This window comes from Nanorana parkeri, unplaced genomic scaffold, assembly GCF_000935625.1.
Source record: "Nanorana parkeri isolate BGI_ZX_2015 unplaced genomic scaffold, ASM93562v1 scaffold263, whole genome shotgun sequence".
NCBI classification, from domain to species: domain Eukaryota; kingdom Metazoa; phylum Chordata; class Amphibia; order Anura; family Dicroglossidae; genus Nanorana; species Nanorana parkeri.
This window is the reverse complement of record NW_017306531.1, coordinates 439,167-458,431: the sequence shown is the minus strand read 5'-3', so window position 1 is coordinate 458,431 and position 19,265 is coordinate 439,167. Positions and strand designations below refer to the sequence as shown.

At 42.8% G+C, this 19,265-nt stretch overlaps 2 protein-coding genes across 2 annotated transcripts in view; one reads left to right on the top strand and one right to left on the bottom strand.

Moving 5' to 3' along the window:
* The window catches only part of GMPS (guanine monophosphate synthase), a 35,880-nt gene extending 19,568 nt beyond the window's left edge, over window positions 1-16,312 (bottom strand). Inside the window, exons 1-5 of the mRNA XM_018557043.1 lie at window positions 16,168-16,312; window positions 8,838-9,019; window positions 7,729-7,843; window positions 3,600-3,697; window positions 1,138-1,241 (exon numbers count right to left, since the gene is read on the bottom strand). Of these exons, the coding sequence (XP_018412545.1) occupies window positions 1,138-1,241; window positions 3,600-3,697; window positions 7,729-7,843; window positions 8,838-9,019; window positions 16,168-16,194 (526 nt within the window). The 5' untranslated portion in view covers window positions 16,195-16,312. The remainder of the gene's footprint in view (window positions 1-1,137; window positions 1,242-3,599; window positions 3,698-7,728; window positions 7,844-8,837; window positions 9,020-16,167) is intronic.
* Window positions 16,313-16,669: 357 nt separating this feature from the next.
* SLC33A1 (solute carrier family 33 member 1) overlaps window positions 16,670-19,265 on the top strand; it is a 21,921-nt gene continuing 19,325 nt past the window's right edge. The window contains exon 1 of the mRNA XM_018557041.1: window positions 16,670-16,747. The gene's annotated coding sequence lies outside the window, so the exon portion shown is untranslated. The remainder of the gene's footprint in view (window positions 16,748-19,265) is intronic.

Genomic DNA, 19,265 nt, shown 5'->3' with positions numbered 1-19,265 from the left:
GCTTGCACTACTTATTCAATTGCATGTTTTTTTGCACCCATTTTCATCTGCACTTGTTCTGTTCTGAAACTGGAGCATCACCTAACAAAACAATCACAACTTAAGAAGTCCCCATGACCACTTCTTTAAGAAGCCACAGTTAAAGGAGAACTATGGGGAAAAACACTGACCCCATAGTTCTCCTTAGGGTAACGGGAGGACGCTAGTTTGTGTCCTCCCGTTACCCTAAGCTCAGTATACCGCGAGCTGTAGCTCGCGGTATACTGAGCTTAGGGCAACCGGAGGACGCTAGTTTGTGTCCTCCCGTTACCCTAAGCTCAGTATACCGCGAGCTGTAGCTCGCGGTATACTGAGCTTAGGGCAACCGGAGGACGCTAGTTTGTGTCCTCCCGTTACCCTAAGCTCAGTATACCGCGAGCTGTAGCTCGCGGTATACTGAGCTTAGGGCAACCGGAGGACGCTAGTTTGTGTCCTCCCGTTACCCTAAGCTCAGTATACCGCGAGCTGTAGCTCGCGGTATACTGAGCTTAGGGCAACCGGAGGACGCTAGTTTGTGTCCGCCCGTTACCCTAAGGAGAACTATGGGGAAAAACACTGACCCCATAGTTCTCCTTTAGGATTTTTGCCTGGAGTTAAAAGTCTTCTTCTTTCCTGGAGTCTATTAAATCTCATTTATGAACAACATTACACTAGCATCGTAAAACTGTTCCGTGCAAGTTCAAACACTCGCAATTGCCATGATAAACTCCCCCCATTGTATAAGAAGTCCTTTTTCAGTGCAATTGATTCTAAGTCTACATTAATATAATGATATACAACTGACATAATATTATTAGAAGACTCCACCATAGCTGTGATCTTGTCGAAGATTCTGTTGTCATCCAACATTAAACAGAGATGTTAATTGATTCAAGAATAAATATACATTCAATCATATGATACTGCCGAATGCAGCAAAATACTTAACAATCTTAATATCACATATTATTTGTGCTATCACATCAGGGACAAGCTGTCCACAACAGAGGCAGAGTTGTAGAGAGAAGTGACAGTGAGCGGTCTATATATAGTTATTCAGGGTCAGGTTAAGGATACTAGACAGTCATATGATTTCATGTAGACATTTTAGATGCATACCTGCAACTATGTTTCCAGATTGTGCCACAACTTTAAACCCTTCAGCTACCTTGTCTACGCTGTCACCATGTGTCAGCAACACAACCTCCTCCTTCTGCAGCCCCCTGAAAGCAAAGTTTATACCATTAAGGATGCAAAACAAATATAAGTGAAGACACTTTAAGCTTGCAGAAACAAGAGAAGCTCAGACACATACTTTCCCACAGCAGGGATTATTAGACCTGTCTTTAATGTTTGGCAGGGTACGGCCTTGACTGAGAATTCTGTGCCACTTCTTGCCCTTAATAAAACAAAAACTGAAGCCTTTAATATCAGATGCTCAGCTGTTGTCCAGCCTTAAAAACCTGCTAAAAGTATAGATTTCTGAATACAAGCTCCTACATGACAAGCTCCAAGAAAAGTGGATGGCTACTGGGGCTACAAGCAGCACAACCTGGCCAGTGAGATGTGTGTGTGTTGCCTATGGGGACCTATAGGTTCTTCACTGACTGAAAACTTATCAATCTACTTGAAAGAAGAGCTTGTTGTGTTGCCCAAAGACGATTTGTTTCTCAGACTGACTGATTTGGGCAACAAATGATTCACACAGAATAGAATTTATAATAATCAAATTGGTGACTTACAAAGGCTCCGGTGTTCCTAAAATACTAGCAAAACTTTGTGAAGTCAATGTGGTGGCATTCAGGAGTTCTAATGCTATGCCTACATTCTGGTATGAAGGATTCTATATGACAATACTGTGATAAATCAGTGGTATGGAGTATATAATGTACAGCACGGCAGACAGACTCAACATGCGCTGAATATGTAACATACAACACAATATACAGAATAGAGCATTTCGAAGTATGTCACACAAAGCACTGTACACACAGTGGAATGCACAGAGAATTTAATAAATCTAATTGTTTGAGCCTGGTAGACATGGAGTTTACATCCCACTATACCCTGTTATGGGAAAAGGCGCAGGAGAGGCTACACCTCAGTCATCTCCCCAGAGGCTGATGTGTGAACTGACGCAAAAGTGAGCTTGTTCCCCATAAGAACCAATTTCCCCCCTGGATTCTGGGGTTCTGCCCGGACTGGTCCTTCTGAGTGCACACGTACCAACTTGCTTAATCGGTAGGTGGTGTTCCTACCTAGTTATTACACAATTATGGTTTTGTACATTATGTTTATTGATTTATTTAATCATGGAGATATCTTCCATCTCCTGAGGAAGCGCTTTTTAGCGTGAAAGGTTGAAACCATATGACTCCTCCACTCTGAACAACCTAAAAACCAATCAAGTCTATTTTTTGAATGATGTTATTACAATATTATATATATTTATTTCATCATGTATCTTTGATTTGGTAATTTAATAAGTGGAGGGAGTCTGTTAGGAGACATCGGATCAGCTGGTTTTCATAAATTAATTTTACTTGAATTGAACACACTTTTAATCATGATTTAATAAACAATACTTTTTTACCTTTCATTGCCTTGGAATTGTCATTCGTTACCTTAAAAACACCATCTTTTTCTTCTTGTGATTACTACTATTTCCAGGGGTGTGGTACCATATACTCAGGTCCTGGCAACAAATCTAATTGTTTGATCCAGGTAGACATGGAGTTTACATCCCACTATACTCTGTTATGCGAGAAGGCGCAGGAGAGGCTACACCTCAGTCATCTTCCCAGAGGCTGATGTGTGAACCAAAGCAAAAGTGAGATTGTTCCCCATAAGAACCAGTCATGTTTTAAATAAATTTTGCAGTAAAATTAGACAATTACTCTGATTATAGGTTTAAAGAATCCAATTATGGCAAGTACGGACAAAGGGTTCACCTTTGCACTGACAACAATTCAACCCACGTGTGCCACAATGACTATAAGCTTACAGTGCAGAGGCAGAGTATACACAGTATGGAGCAGTTCTTGTATAGTATGATATACAAGCACAGTTTCTTCTCTTCACTTCATCCAAGTCTGCTTCCAATTACTATTTCCATCTGCAACTGGCATTAGAAGCATCCAGACACACAAAACTGGGATCAATAATAGTATGTGCCCAGCATCTCCTGATCCATGTCTGTACTCCAATCAGACAGCAATGGCCAACCCTTTAGCAGGGAATGCGATTAACCACACAGGATAGTAAACCTTGGCAATTACCTCTGTTCCCATACAGTATCAGAACCCCAAATCACTGATTTAAAATTGTAAGCTTGACCAGTCAGTAAAGCTACCTTTTCACCCTTTCACCTTAGGGCAGTCGTATGTTCCTGTACATATAAGAACTGCCCTATCATGTCTTCAGATGCGTCTACATTACTCAGACAAGCACCTTTTTTGACATGTTAGGCAAATACAATGAGGTCTGATTTATGCTGAATATAATGACAAACAAGTACACCCCCCCTAATGGCTTGTTGTATCAGCTAAATTTTAGCATATATCTTCAAAGCAATGTATTACCTGAACAGGGAACATGTATTATCAATGCTGATATTGAACACGCCATCTTCTCTCACATTTTTCTTATGGACCGTTCCTCCAAACACTTTATTCATCATCTGTAATACAATCCCACAATGAAAATGTACCAGTGTATAATCCACTATCAATATTACTTCATGACATTCATTCTACACGGAAATGTAAAACCTACTTCACAATAAAGTGGAGGTGTTACTCAACCAATCCCCCTGCAGCCTTCAGTCTCATCTCTGACCAGCTTTAAAGATCATTGTACAATATAAAAGTCTTTGGCTCTCAGCACTACTATGAAAAGTAATCAATACTTTCTATTCTCTCCAGCTTCTAGCAATGACACCAAATCTGTACCACATAAATCATTTTAGTTACAGGTTGACTCTGGTGTTGGAGTGATCTACAGGCTTTTTTACATCTAACTGCTCACCTCTGTGTCTCATTCCTTCCCCCTAAAAATGAATATCGCAATTCCTCCCATATCATACCCCAACAAATAGGTAAAGAATCCATTAAAAATACAAAAGAACAGCCGAGAGCTTTGTAATTGCTGTGACACATGAAGACCTGAGAAGTCAAGTGCAGAGCTCATCACTGGAGTATGACATAACAATTGGGAACAAAAAAGGAAATGTACAGTATTTTTATACATTTTATTAGGTAGACAAAGATCAGCGAAATGTAAATATATAAATATGTGACAGAGCTGCAGCTAACGATTATTTTCAAAATCGATTAGTTAGCCGGTTAATCGGATAAAAATTAAATTTAAAAAATGGCTCCAGTGATGGACTACTAGTTTGTATTGAGATTGCAGTCCATCACAGGAGCAAGTTTGGAGCGGTGGAAGTAAAAAAAGAAAAGTGTGGTGTGCAATATAGTGAAATTAAAAGTGTAAAATTATACAGCAATTAATGGAGAATGGCACCAGCTATAGAGGACTACAAAACCCAGCTAATATGTTATAGAAGTTAATATAGATAGAAGTTTTACATAGTGTGTTTTGCCTAACTATTTTCTCATAGCTAAATCCATGTGTTATCCTATGCTGCCATCTAGTGGCCTTTTGTTGTAATGTACATGTTTTTCTGTAATTATTCCTCATGTGACGATGTATTTCCCCCTAGTGTACGCCCCTTCCTTCTTCCTGTGTGCAGTACTTCCTGTGTCATGGCCAAAGCTAGCAAGCCACATGTAACAGGACACATATATAATCTGCACAGTACGTAGGAAAGGCATCATTTTCTGACCGCACAATACTATAACCGTTCAACTGCTGTTTCTATCATCTGCTGTAACCCCTGATGTTAAAGAATAAACACCTCTTTTGAATGAATCGGTATTGACGAGTTCAGCTATCTGACGAGGATTGTCCGCAGTGAGTATATCTGCTTATACAGGCCAGGCATAGAGGTCTCAGCAAGTGATATATTTTGCTATCACAACAATCGGAGTCAGAATAAAAGTTGATAACTTTTTCAATAATCGATTATAATCGATTATGTCGATTAGTTGTTGCAGCCCTAATGTAACAAAAAAAAAAAAATCAATGTTATAAAAACATTGCTTCTACATATACTGTATAAATATAAACCTACCTGGAGGCAGTCACAGATGTTCATTACATTTGTAAGCTCTTCTTTTTGATTTACAGTGCTAAACAGTGGTTGTGCTTTACAGCCCCTCCCAACAATATGAAGCTTGCCATAAACAGCTAGATTTTCTTTTATCAGCCCACAGGCTAAACAAGAGAAGACCAATAGATTACCCCTAGCCTCATCAAACAGTGTGGATGGAAGAATCTCTGCTGCCAGCTATGGTATTAGAACACCGCGCCATTAACGCTGCCCGACTTCCTGAACAATGACTGCATCGGATAGTATACAGTCACTGTTTCACAAATTTCCTCCGGCTTAGTCAAATCGACTTTTGTTTAGCCAGGTGATGCTAACAGGGCCACTCAGGGCTCAGAATTTGTCTGATTCCGCAGGATTTAGCCGTAATTTGAGCCATGTATGGCTAGCTGAGGTATTTGTATTAGTAAACTTCCTAAAAATGTCACCCTGATATCTTTATAAACAGTTAAGGGAGGCATCATGATTGCCAAACAGAACACACATGCAGATTAGGAACGTCATTGAAAAGTCAGAAGTCCTTAACACAGAACTTTGAGGTTACCGTATATACTCGAGTATAAGCCGTCCCGAATATAAGCCGAGGTACCTAATTTTACAAAAAAAAAATGGGAAAAAGTATTGACCCGAATATAAGCCGAGGTACCTAATTTTACAAAAAAAAAATGGGAAAAAGTATTGACCCGAATATAAGCCGAGGTACCTAATTTTACAAAAAAAAAATGGGAAAAAGTATTGACCCGAATATAAGCCGAGGTACCTAATTTTACAAAAAAAAAATGGGAAAAAGTATTGACCCGAATATAAGCCGAGGTACCTAATTTTACAAAAAAAAAATGGGAAAAAGTATTGACCCGAATATAAGCCGAGGTACCTAATTTTACAAAAAAAAAATGGGAAAAAGTATTGACCCGAATATAAGCCGAGGTACCTAATTTTACAAAAAAAAAATGGGAAAAAGTATTGACCCGAATATAAGCCGAGGGGGGGAAATGAGGCAGCTACTGGTAGATAGATACCAATAAAATTACATTAATATTTATTTAAAAGAAAAATAACCTAGCTCTGCAAGTGGAAAAGGGGGTACAGGGATACATATCATGTACTACGGATCATTTAACCCATTCATGTTAGCAGAGGATCATTGTAAATGTATTGTCTGCACTGTATTAGCAGTATATACTACATATAGAGTATATACTGCTAATACAGTGCAGACAATACATTTACAATGATCCTCTGCTAACATGAATGGGTTAAATGATCCGTAGTACATGATATGTATCCCTGTACCCCCTTTTCCACTTGCAGAGCTAGGTTATTTTTCTTTTAAATAAATATTAATGTAATTTTATTGGTATCTATCTACCAGTAGCTGCCTCATTTCCCCCCCTCGGCTTATATTCGGGACGGCTTATACTCGAGTATATACGGTACCTTTTAATTTCATAGATCTCTTTAGGATCATCGGAGGACATATTCTAACGTGCTCTCATGACCCAAAGCTCAGTATATAGTGGGCTATTGCTTATAAGAGTGTACTTATTTTGGGTCACTGATTCAAAGTACTGAAACAAGAGGATCAGCAAACAATTTCATAGGTTTGTTAACAGGAGACTCCATGTTTCTCTTATGAAAGGTTTCCTATAACCCTGCAGGATCTACTAAACACACACCAGGTCTGGGCGGACCAGATCTTGTATGGTTACAATATATGCAGTGTGATTGTCAGGAACACTGGTGTACACAGATTGAAGTACATGCAGCTTAGACAGGCAGCAGTGGCATTGTAGTTAGCACTTCTGCCTTGCAGCACAGGGGGGGGGGTCACCAATTCAAATCCTAGTCAGGACATTAGTTTGCATGTTGTCCTTATGCTTGTGTGGGTGTTCTACGGGTACTGCGGTTTCCTCCCACACTCCAAAGACATGCTGGAAGGTTAATTGGGCCTCCTATGCATGCATGTGAGATAGGGACCTTAGATTGTAAGCTCCTTGAGGGCAGGGACTGATGTGAATGTGCAGTATGTAAAGCGCTGTGTAAATTGTCAGCACTATATAAAATACCAATAGTAGACTGAAGAAGACTCACTGTCCTTTATGGAGAATCACTCATGAAACACTATTTGTGCCTGCACTCCATTTTTAGTGCAAATCACTGTATTTGTTTCTTTTCTGATACATATACTTTCTATCTTTTTTTTCCTCTCTTACAGTATATGAACTCCCTAGATGGCTCATGTTAAAGATTTTGTATTGCTAAGTGAAAATCCCTTTTCCTGCCGATTAGCGTACACTGAGCATGTGATGCTCTACTGTGAATCTGTGTCAAAGATGTTATCAATCCGTAGAAAGTGTCAGCCAACTGTAACCCATGACACTCCACTATGGAAAAAGGATAACCAGAGGAGGGCATGTAAAATTACAGAAATCATTCTTATATCCTACAGGAGGTATTATAGTTGTGAGCCTATCACATACCTGCATGCCATAGCAGATTCCAAGCACTGGCTTTCCAATAGTGAATATGGCCGAGTCAAACCAAGGTGCATCTTCAGCATATACAGAATTTGGTCCTCCCGATATGATTATAGCACTGCAAAATAGCAAGGAAATTACAGATTTAACATTTTCCAAGTGGAATCAAGTCTCCCGTTCTCAAGACATTGAAAGCTGAACTCCAGCCTTACCTTCAGGGTTTGTTCACACCATGTCCGAATCATATCCAGACCAGAACAGCTTGTTTCTAGACCAAAAAAGCATCCCAATGTATCCCTATGCGGTAAAAACGCAGTTCCAGATGTGGTCCGGAAAATGGTGTGAACCTGGCCTAAGTCTTGCACAGTGGTACAGGCTCCTCTCCTGTCCTGAAATTGCTTACTTTAATCTCATTGCACACAGTGAGCTTCTCATAGATTCACATTATAAGCTGCAAGTCAGATAGAACTCGCCTCATTTCCTGGCTGGAGGACATTCATCATCTAGCTCTTTCCTCTGCAGCCTTCCTGTCCCTGGCTCGCCCCTTTTATTCACTTGAATTCAATTATTTCAATCATGAAGGCTCAACATCATATGTGGGTGTCACCTAGGGCAGTTTTCATGCTATTATGGTCTGCCTAGGAACACCCACTACTCAAGCAAGCCCACTGCTTCTCACCAGGGCTGAGGAATCTTAAGAGAAGTTCTGATACAACGTGCTGTAATGTTTTCAGGAAGCTAAGTACAACACCCCCCCCCCCCCCCTCCCCCCCCCCCAATGTGAATGAATGGGAGACAAAATGTAAGCAGATTAAACTTCAGCTTTATAAAAGGGAATAAAAACAATTACCATTCACAATAAACACCAGTAAGTAGACATTATACACTATCATGAGACTTCAGTATACTGAAAATACACCTACCAGTTTATGTTCAAGGCTAAATTAATATTCACACAGAACAAAAAATATCCCAAGGAAATAAGAACCTTCTCACAAGAAGTATTAATACAAACACACGTTCAAGGATGTGGGAACAACAGACCCAAAATAATGATAACAGGTATACAAAACATTGGTCCAAGAAAAGGGGCAGAGAAGAGCAGCTCTTACCGGAACCCTTGTTCTCTTATAGCAAATGCTGGTGTTTCCAATGGATAAATCTCAGACTGTACAAAGAACTCTCGGACGCGTCGGTCAATGACCTTCCCATACTGTGCGCCTGCATCCAGAATCACTACAGATCCCTCGTAGAGATGCTGCCCATCTTTAACATCTGTTCCAGTTTTGGCCAGCTAAAAATAAAATGCATCGATATAAAATAAATTGTACATAACATCAGAGAGATCACCACAAATGCTTGTGTGACAAGTGTGCGCATCTTAAATGGTACGCACCACACCAGAGGAAAAACTTCCAAGGTGCACTCAAGGCAAGTACATACAAATGGTCCATTGGAAGAGGCACTCACGGATCTTGTAATGAAGCTACATAAAAGACACTTATTGGTCGACCATTACATTTATGTCGCTTCATTAGAAAACCCGTGAGTGCCTCTTTCAATGGACAGTGTATGTATGAATGAATGAATGAATGAATGAATGAGAGCGCGAGCACATCTCCAATGGTACGCACGGTACTCGGGTAAGAAAAACTGTCTAGGCGAACTCAAGGCAAGTAGATACAAATGGTCCGGTGTAAGAGAGGTACTCACGGACATTTAATGAAGCAAGGTAAATAAATGTATTGGTCGACCATAAACCTTATTTATGTTGTTTCATTACAAGACCCGTGAGTACCTCTTCCAACAGACCGTACATATATACGTATATACATACACAAACAATTACATTTAGAACAAAAGTTTTAGACTATCCCATATATTACAGAAATTGTTTGTTTTTTTAAAAATAGGTTCTGTCCTTTCCTTGCTGAATCTAGCCGATTTCACTATAGAACATAATAAAATCACAGCCACAGCACACTTGGTTTACCTTTTCCATAGTTAGCCAAAAGGACACTCAACCAGCTGCAGCGTATAACTGTAGTGAGGATTTCCCATAGAAGTGTCTGCCTGTTATTCACATAGAAGCTGCCAATGAGGTGAAGGGGTGGAGATGATTTGGTTTCTACACTTTTTGGAAGGGATGGGCGAAGAAAGAATGAAGGCACTTATAAATGGAGACATGTGAGCCACAAGACACACGAGGTCATCAATCAAAAGGCCAGAAACCGTAGATAAATGATGACTTGACATCTACAACTGAATGAGTGCTGCCATTCAATCAGAAGTAGCCAAGAAGCTTCAGAGGAAATGAAGGGAGATAAAAACCATGCTGGCGACCATGTGGAAGCATGAAAGCTGCATCCATTTCTAATGTCATTAGCTGTACACTTCCTCCTACATTCTACCAGATGAAAATCATAAGACTTCCATATTCACAAATGTGACTCTCAGGCAAGCCAACATTGAGAGGGATCACTTGGAATAATTTGTTTAAAATAAGCATGACATCGATTTGAGGAGAAAAAAGCTCTAATGACTCTTATTCACATAAAGAACAAAAATAGTATGGATTCCAAAAGCCCGACGACAGCCAAAATGTATATTTTTCATGTTTGATTACAGTAGGTAAGGGGAATCTGTCAATTGACTTCTATGTCCTTGTTGTGGAGATTGTGTTGTGCGTCTCCTGCACTCCATACAAGGCTATGACCTTGCAGAACGGTGGTGCTTGTAGTGGTGATATAGATGGCGTTGTGTCTAGGTGATCACCAGCACACACAAGGTAGAATCGTAAATTGTCATTCAATTTATTTTATCATCGTCACAAGTTGTCACTTTAATCCGATTAATCGAACTTAATAATCGGCTAACTAATCGATTATGAAAATAATCGTTAGCTGCAGCTCTACACACCAGGTCCCTTCTTCAAGGCAATATAGTGGTGTCACTATGTAGGCTTGGAGAAGGGACCCTGCATGGCCCCCAAATGTCAGCTTCTTATGACGCATTGTGATAATAAAACAAATTAAATGAAGAGTTAAAAGGAGAATTATGAGGCGAGTGATTTTCACTCAGCCTCATAATCTGAGCCGACCTGTGACAATGAGACGGTCACAGGTCGGCTCAGTAGATCGGGAAGTGAGCGAACACATACTGTCACTCGCTCACTTCTCAATCTATCCCTGCAGAGAGCGGTGACTGTCACTCACGCCTCCCTGCAGGGATCCCCCCCCTCCCCTGTCCGATCCTCCAGCGCTGACTGGCGGAACGGACGGGCACAGCTGGCTCTGCCTCTGAATAGGCAGAGCCAGCTGTCAATCCCGCAACTGGGTGGATCTCGACAGCAATGTCGGTTTCCGTCCCGGCTGTGCGCGTCTCAGTATACCGCGAGCTGTAGCTTGCGGTATACTGAGCTTTGGGTCATGGGAGGACGCTGGTTTGTGTTCTCCCGTGACCCTTAATAGAACTATGGGGAAAAGCCCTGACCCCGTAGTTCTCCTTTAAAATTGTATCTCGTGTGTGCTGGTGATCAACTGATTCTTACCTGGTTGGGGAGATTTCACCTCACTTCCTGTCCTGGCAACCACAAAGATTGCTATGTTCCAACAAGGACTTAACAATACAATCCTGACAGGGTTCTCACTGCTCCCCATTTATTTTATTACTGTCTCAATGACTGCACAGTAAGGGAAGAGAAAGAAACTCTCCAACAGCCACAAAACTAACAACAACAAAATGGGGTTCTAACTCGGGATGCACCAATACCGTTACTAGTATCAGTGCTGCAATACTTCCCGATTGGCTGGGAAGCCGGCTTCCCAGCCAATCAGCATCGAGCCAGCCAAACGGTATGAAGCCAAACAGCAAGGACCTGGCTTCCTGCACAATCAAGAAGCTGGGCCGTGGGTAATGGCATGCTGCCCGGCTTCCTGATTGGCCATGACGCTGGCTCTATGCTAGCGGAAGTACTGGTACTGTCGAGTCCTGAAAAATACATTTTTTGCACCTAGACTAAAAGGAGCATTTAACCCGTACAGTGCTGGAGTAGCCGCACCGCAAGGGTTAATAACACTTTTGCCTGGAGTTCTACTTTAAATATTACAGCTAGCACCTTACTTTTGATGTGTTCTCTAGTTGTCAATAGAGCTGGTTCCTAAAACCAGTCCCTGGTATTTATGGAGCAGCAGTGATGACACCCTAGGCTGCACTCCTGATTTGGACTAGAAACAACCCTTATCTGCATTAGGGAGGAGGGGTTTTGTAGTTTGCAGAAGATGGCTAGGAAAACTGATCGGTTTTTGAGATTTCAGTTCAGTGTAGTATTATTATTCTACGGGATTTATATAGCGCCAACAGTTTGTGCAGCAGTTTCAATGTAAGGGATGACGTCATCGCACACGCATGCGCGGTGACACTCGGTTAACACTCCCGGTGTCACCCAACCTCGGGACACCCCTGCTGAGACATTTTTGTTTGTCATGTGACAGTTTTTCTAAAACAGTATCAACTAATGATTTCAGGACAGTGGTGGAGCGCCAGAGCCAGGTCCCAGCTGCAACCGCTGCAACCCTGGTAGTTCTCACGAAAATGGCAAGTATCGGCACTGGTGCTGGAAAATATCGGTGCATCCCTAGAAAAAATCCTGAGTAAGGAAAAATGAACACAGCAACCACATCGAAGCTGCAATATTATATATTTTTGGGTTCAGAAACATTTGAAGGACTCCATTTTGGATGGTCGTGTACTTTCAATGATAAAAATGTAAAACAATCAACGTTCAAGCTGTGCTTTAGGAAACCTTGGAGACGTTTGTGGAAGTGTGGGGTATACAACTGTACAAAGGTGGATGGAAATATGCTGTGGAATGATTACATAAAAATGCATTGCTGCAACTTTTACATCCATCACACACTGCGTTGTACAAATGAAAACCTTATACCACATGTTTCCATACGAGTACAGAGCCCCGCCCCTTTTTTACTCTGTGGTCAATGGTTAATTTTGGTTTATCATCATATAAATGTGAACCAAAGTCCCCAACTGGCAAATTCCAAGAAAGACGATAATGATGTGGTCTACATCTTCCCTGTCTGATGATCACATCTGTTCAGAGTTGTGTGTCTTGGCGCAATCCTGCGTTGTGTTTAAAGATAAGGAATCGGAGTCCTCATTTAACCTTTGTTCTGTTTATCAGATGGGTGTAAACTAAACTGCAAAAAGAGCACACTGACCAAGCAATATAATCCCTGATCAAGGTAAAAAGTCTTGTAAAACTTTTTACGCTTCAGATAAACATGTGAAGGATCAGTCGGATAATATTTTTATCAGTCTGCGTTCATTCAGTTAGAGTGTAGTTCCACTTCTGCAGACAAATTTGGAAAAACCCCTCTATATGTTCATTGTGTGCTCCCATTTACACAGAATACTGAAAAACCATTTAAAATAGATATCTTACATTTCAGATGTTTCTTTGGTGAAGACCTTTGTGCAGATTCCAGGCTACTCTGAGCAGTTTGAAAGTGAAAGTAGAGGGACAGACTGAACTTCCTCTCATTCACATACAATGCATCTAAAGCTGGGTATACACGGTCTTGACACGGCGTGGCAGGCTTAAAAGAGAACTCTGTGGTAAGGTGTTTTTCCCCATAGTTCTCTTAAGGGTCACAGGAGGACACAAACTAACCTCCTCCCGTGACCCAAAGCTCAGTATATCACGAGCTACAGACAATGCTGTTGAGATCCACCCAGCTGCGTGAGTGACAGCTGGCTCTGCCTATCTAGGGGCAGAGCCAGCTGTGCCCGCCCCCTTCCATTCCGCCACTCAGCGCTGGAGGATTGGACAGGGGAGGGGGGAATCCATGCGGGGAGCGGTGACCGACAGTCACCGCTCTCTGCAGGGAGATGATCGAGAAGTGAGCGCGACAGTATGTTTTCGCTCACTTCCCGATCTATTGAGCCGACGTGTGACAGTTTCATGGTCACAGGTTGGCTCTACCTAGGAGGATGAGTGATTTTCAATCCTTTAATAAAAAATAAAAAAACAACAACAGACTCCGCCATCCACGGTAAGTTTGGATGAACAAATCGCCGCTGTCCAAAAACCTGAACACTGCTTCCACCAAAGATTTTCCAGCATGTCCCTTCAGGAAAAGTCGATCGAATAACAGGCCTCTGTCTAGGGCAGGGGTGGGCAAACACCGGCCCTCCAGCTGTGGTTAAACAAATCCCATGATGCATCTGGCTCTGGGAGTCATGCCTGTGAGAATGTTGCCATGCCTCATGGGATTTGTAGTTCCACAACAGCTGGAGGGCTGCAGTTTGCCCACCACTGGTCTGGGGAATAGGGACACCCATGGATTCCAAATTCGCTCCGTGTACCCAGTTTTAGTCTTTAACCCTCTGTTAGGGCAGACCATGTTTACATATAGTTTGTAACTGATCATGAGCTCTGCCAGCACAGTACAGATAGGGTTAATTAGAGTAAGCACAACTTCCCAGCCCCCTCCTTGCCTTACAATGCAGGATATTTAAGTATAAGGCCTCATTCACACTGGGCGTCCATGAGGTGTGCACACCCGTAAACAGCTGATCCCGGGAGGGACAGGGCTGCATGTGCTTGCGTGCAGCAGCCTGTTCTTCCCTATATGAGGACGCGGCTGTACGCTGTCATTCGTGCAGGTACGGGTGTCTGCAAATGGACGCAGAGTGTGGACACATGAAACCGCAAGGATGTGCAGTTCAGGTGTCTGTATGACGCCGTACAGCCGCACCGTGCAGTCCATATTATGGATTGTATGACACCGCACAGCCGCATCCTCCCATAGGGAAGAACAGGCTGCTGCGCGCACACACGCAGCACCTCTACCTCCCGGGATCGGCTACCACATACAGATAACACATATAAAGTGGAAAGAGACTTTAAAACCTTGTTTCTCTGTATAATATGGAATGATAGATGTGCCATGTACATGTTTTGTAGCACTATGCATTGGTTGTGCTTCCCCACTCCTCAGAAAGAAAGTCTAAAGATGACCATACACAGGTTTACATACAAGACTTCTCATTCAGTGAATGGACTAGAATGTGAGTTTTGGTTATTTAAACATAGAAATGATTTGAGATGTATAAATGAACTTCATGCTTCCCAGGTCACTGTCTCCTGCATTTAGATGTACCTGGCTGAGGATTTAGGTAAAGGATGGACACAGACACTCCAAAGCAAGTTCAGTACGTGTTTATTAATGTACTAGTTGCAAGTAAAACACTCTAAACATTTCGGGGTCTCTCAGGATCCCCTTCATCAGGCAAACATGTTGTTGCCTGATGAAGGGATCCAGTGAGCTCCCGAAACGTTGTTTAGAGAGTGTTCTACTTGCAACTAGTACATTAATAAACACGTACTGAACTTGCTTTGGAGTGCCAGTGTCCATCCTTTACTTATATTTTGTCGGAAACCACCCGCTGACACCTACCTTCCATTTTTGGAGCAGCGGCTCTGAGTGCAATGGGTACACGGACTGTGGCTGAGGATTTAGCCGCATTTAGTTTCTAATCAGATCCTGGGAACACGGAATTCTACTTTCTCTAAACGCAGCTAAACTGACCTCACGTAATAGCAAAGTCTGAATGACACTATTAAAAAACAGTAGATGCCTTTATATCCCTCTACACGTGTCCTCAACGCATTGTACACTGGTGATATGTTCTATATAATGGGAGGGCTCCTGTATCAATGTATTGGATGGTGTGTGATCACTCATGTGTCCCAATGCTGTGTACACTGGTGATATGTTCTATATAATGGGAGGGCTCCTGTAGCAATGTATTGGATGGTGTGTGATCACTCTCATGTGTTCCAATGCTGTGTACCCTGGTGATATCTTCTATATAATAGGAGGGCTCCTGTATCAATGTATTGGATGGTGTGTGATCACACTCATGTGTTCCAATGCTGTGTACCCTGGTGATATGTTCTATATAATGTGGAGGGCCCCTGTGTTAATATATTGGAGGATGTATGATCACTCATGTGTCTCCCACGTGTGTCAGTGAAAGCACACACAGGATGATGATGATGATGATGAAGATGACGATGTCTTTCATGGGGCTCCCTCCAGCCCCCACATTAATAGGAGGTTGCTGCCTCTCTCCCTCATGACGTCACATGTAAACAGAGGGGAGCACTGGGGCCCCGTTACCGCTCTGTGCAAGGATGGATGTGAAATGTCCTCTGTATACGATGGAAAATAAGGGACAAAAAGAGGGCGCTGCATGACCCTGAGAGGGGCGCAGACATGCGCCTACAGGAGTGAGCGGTCTCCGCGGTGCCCCCAGCCTCATTCCTTTTCCCGGGCTGTCAGGATCACACAGGCCTCGCCCTGGGTGTCTCACGACTCCCGCTCCGACCCGGCCTCCGTCCCCCGCCCGCACACTGACCTTGGATTCTCCATTACAAAGAGCCATGGGTGGCCGCAAGCCGAGCGGCTGGTCGTGCAGAGAGCTATGTAAGAGCGCGGCTCCGAATAGAATGGTGGCAGCGAGTGTGCGCTCCGCAGTCCCCCGCCTACTCCCTCTCAATCTCCGCGAGGAGGAGCTCTAGAGCAACAGACTGGGCGGCTGACGTTCGAGCCGCCATCTTACTTTCGGGAGTGACCTCGCACTTTCCACCAGTAAACTCTATGACAGAAAAGATCAAAATCTCCCACTATCCATATAGCTAGTAACGTTCACGCCACACTTTATTCAAAGCAGCCTTCATCACAAAACACGACCGGTGTTACCGGCCAGGAACAAATGGGCATTCTGCCCTCACAAAATATGGCTTCAAGAACGTTTAGATACGTATTAGACGTTCCTCTTTGCCCATGTGTGATGGTTCGCTACTAAATGTCCCTTGTCAACAAATCTTCGGGGCATTGGTTCCGGAGCAGTCACTGAGCGAGGAGCATGTTCCAGGACGGACAATATTCATGAGGATGGCCGGTAAAAGATGGTAGTGCTGAGCTGTCATTGAAAGGTAAGAGGCAATGCCGGCTGGGAGCTTACTTCTACTTTTCACCTCGTGTGGGAAGTTTTTTCATTACTGTCACATACATGTTCATTATTTCAGAAGTTTTTATAGTAATCTAACAAATGGGTACACTGCAGCAGCAACTACATACACTCCATGGTCTGAATGCTGATGTTCTAATCAATATGAACGGATTTCCTCCTCATCCTATCATGTGTATAGAGCAGAGGGGACACGTATCGGGGGACAGGACACCCCACCAGTCCTTCCTGTCTGTCTTCACCTGTCACAGGGAAGGATTTGTCAGGATTTCATGGCAGCAGCTTGCCACCTGAAAATACAACTCATAGTGATATGAAAGCCAAAAGGACTTTTTCGAATTCTGATTAAATCATTTACAATGGATGCATCTCCTTGATGTTAAAAAGTTTTAGTTTCCTGCAGAATCAGCTGGTCCCCTGATCACTGGTCCTAATATCTTGTTTTAGTTTGGCCCCCTTCCATTGCTGGGTCTTACGGAGCCACACTTGTGAGTGCTAGTAAGCTGTGTGTGTCCCTTCCCCCTCCTCCTGCCTCCAAGCTAGTCAATGGACACTTGCTGGTGGCTGCCCCATCCCTTGTGATTTTGTACTGAACTAGAAGTTCAGAGAAGCCGAGCTGAAAGAGTTGGAGCTGTTTAGAAACATGATGACTGTAAGTGCTTGGGCAAAATGTTAAGGAAATACTTTGCTAAGAAGTGTTTATTTGATGACTCTGGATTTATTACTGAAAAAAGGCAAAACTTTATTGTTAGATTTGGATGGAGTGGTGAGGTGTTAGAGCCCCTGTTGGGAATTATTGCTGCCTGTGGTCCAAAGGGTTAAAGAGAGCAACCTCATATTAATAAAGGTGCTGTTTACCTTTTTTTTTTTTTTTTTACTTTATTGAAATGTGACAGATGACATTTCATTCATTTCTTTCCAGTGCATTCGCACCATATTGCAACCTACCTAAGCGCAGTGTTGTGGTGTGAACAGAGCACATAGAAAGCAATTGTTTTCTCTTAGTGATGTGCCTGGGCTGTAAGCAAACCAAGTTTGCCCAAGTCCGTGCAAAACGGTCAGTGATGTACCCCCCTCCCGGCACAGTCAGTTGCAACCAGGTCATTCCTTGTCATTTTGTTATGTGTAGCTGCTGGGTGGGGAATGCCCTGGCTGCAACTGATTGATCTGTGTGACGGGGATGTCACTGACAATTTTGCATTGGCTTGGCTGAACTCCGTTCACAGCAAGCCCATTCACATCACTATTGTCTATGTGTCCTTGGGGTGAATTGCATTGATCATCTGTGCTGATTAAAACTGGCCATACACTGTTAGAATGTCAGCCGATTCCTGTAAATCAACCAAAATTCTAACTGTAGGTGGCCCTGTCGGCACCACCCGGCTCAACAAACTTTAAATGGAAGATTGTCGACTGAACAGTGACTGCAGCCAATGAGCTGTAGTCACTGTTTGAATATTCTGACAGTCCCCTGTGCCAGGTGTCAGAATACAGTAGCCAGCAGGAGAATCAAGCGGTTTTTAAAAACTGTGAGGGGAATTTATCAAAACTGGAGCAGAGGCCCATAGCAACCAATCAGCTTCTCTCTTCAGTTTGTTCAGTTAAGATTTAAAAATGAAAAAGAGAGGCCGATTGGTTGCCATGCACAGCTGGTCCAGATTCTGTCTGCTCCCGTCTTGATAAATTCCCCTCTATGTGTGTATGGCGTGCTTAACACAGGACATCACACATGTTGTGAATGAGCCCCGATTGTCCTGATCACCAATGTCCCCCAGGAATCGAAGCGAGGGGAAATAGAAAGATTTGAGTCATCAGGAGAGCGGGAATAGGGTGAAGATCTTCCATTGGGGGCACTTGTTTATGTGACAGCTGTCTAAAAGGGGGTTTCCCTCATATTGGAAAGAGATTCTGTTACTTCCTGTACTAAAGGACTTGCATAACTTTACACAATAAATTGTGTGAATAGTCACTTGAATTATCCAGTCATGTGCAGATAAAATAAGCAAACAGGAATGTATTTTTCACCTGATTGGATGATTGAAGTGAATAAAAATGCAATTTATTTATGGCCAGTGAGTGTTAGGTGTACCTACAGAATATTGAATATGTATGTACATTCTGGCCTGTTCACATCTACCCTGTTTCCCCGAAAATAAGACCTACCCCGAAAATAAGACCTAGTACTATTTTTGGGAATGCTCAAATATAAGACCTACCCCGAAACTAAGACCTAGGTGTCACCATTCCCAGGGCCGGTAGTGGCATAAGGGGGAACTTGAAGAGCTGCGGGAGAGAATCAGTGGTACCAACGCTAGAGGAAGCGAGGCGGTAGCAATGTGTGAATCTGCACGAATACACGTTGGCTTGCATTTTTGCCACGTATCAGCCCATTCAGGCAATGGGTTGCCGCACTTGTCACAATCACAGAAAAGTTGCTTGTGCAGAACTTTCAGATGCAAGTGTTCTGTGTTTTTTTCCCCCAC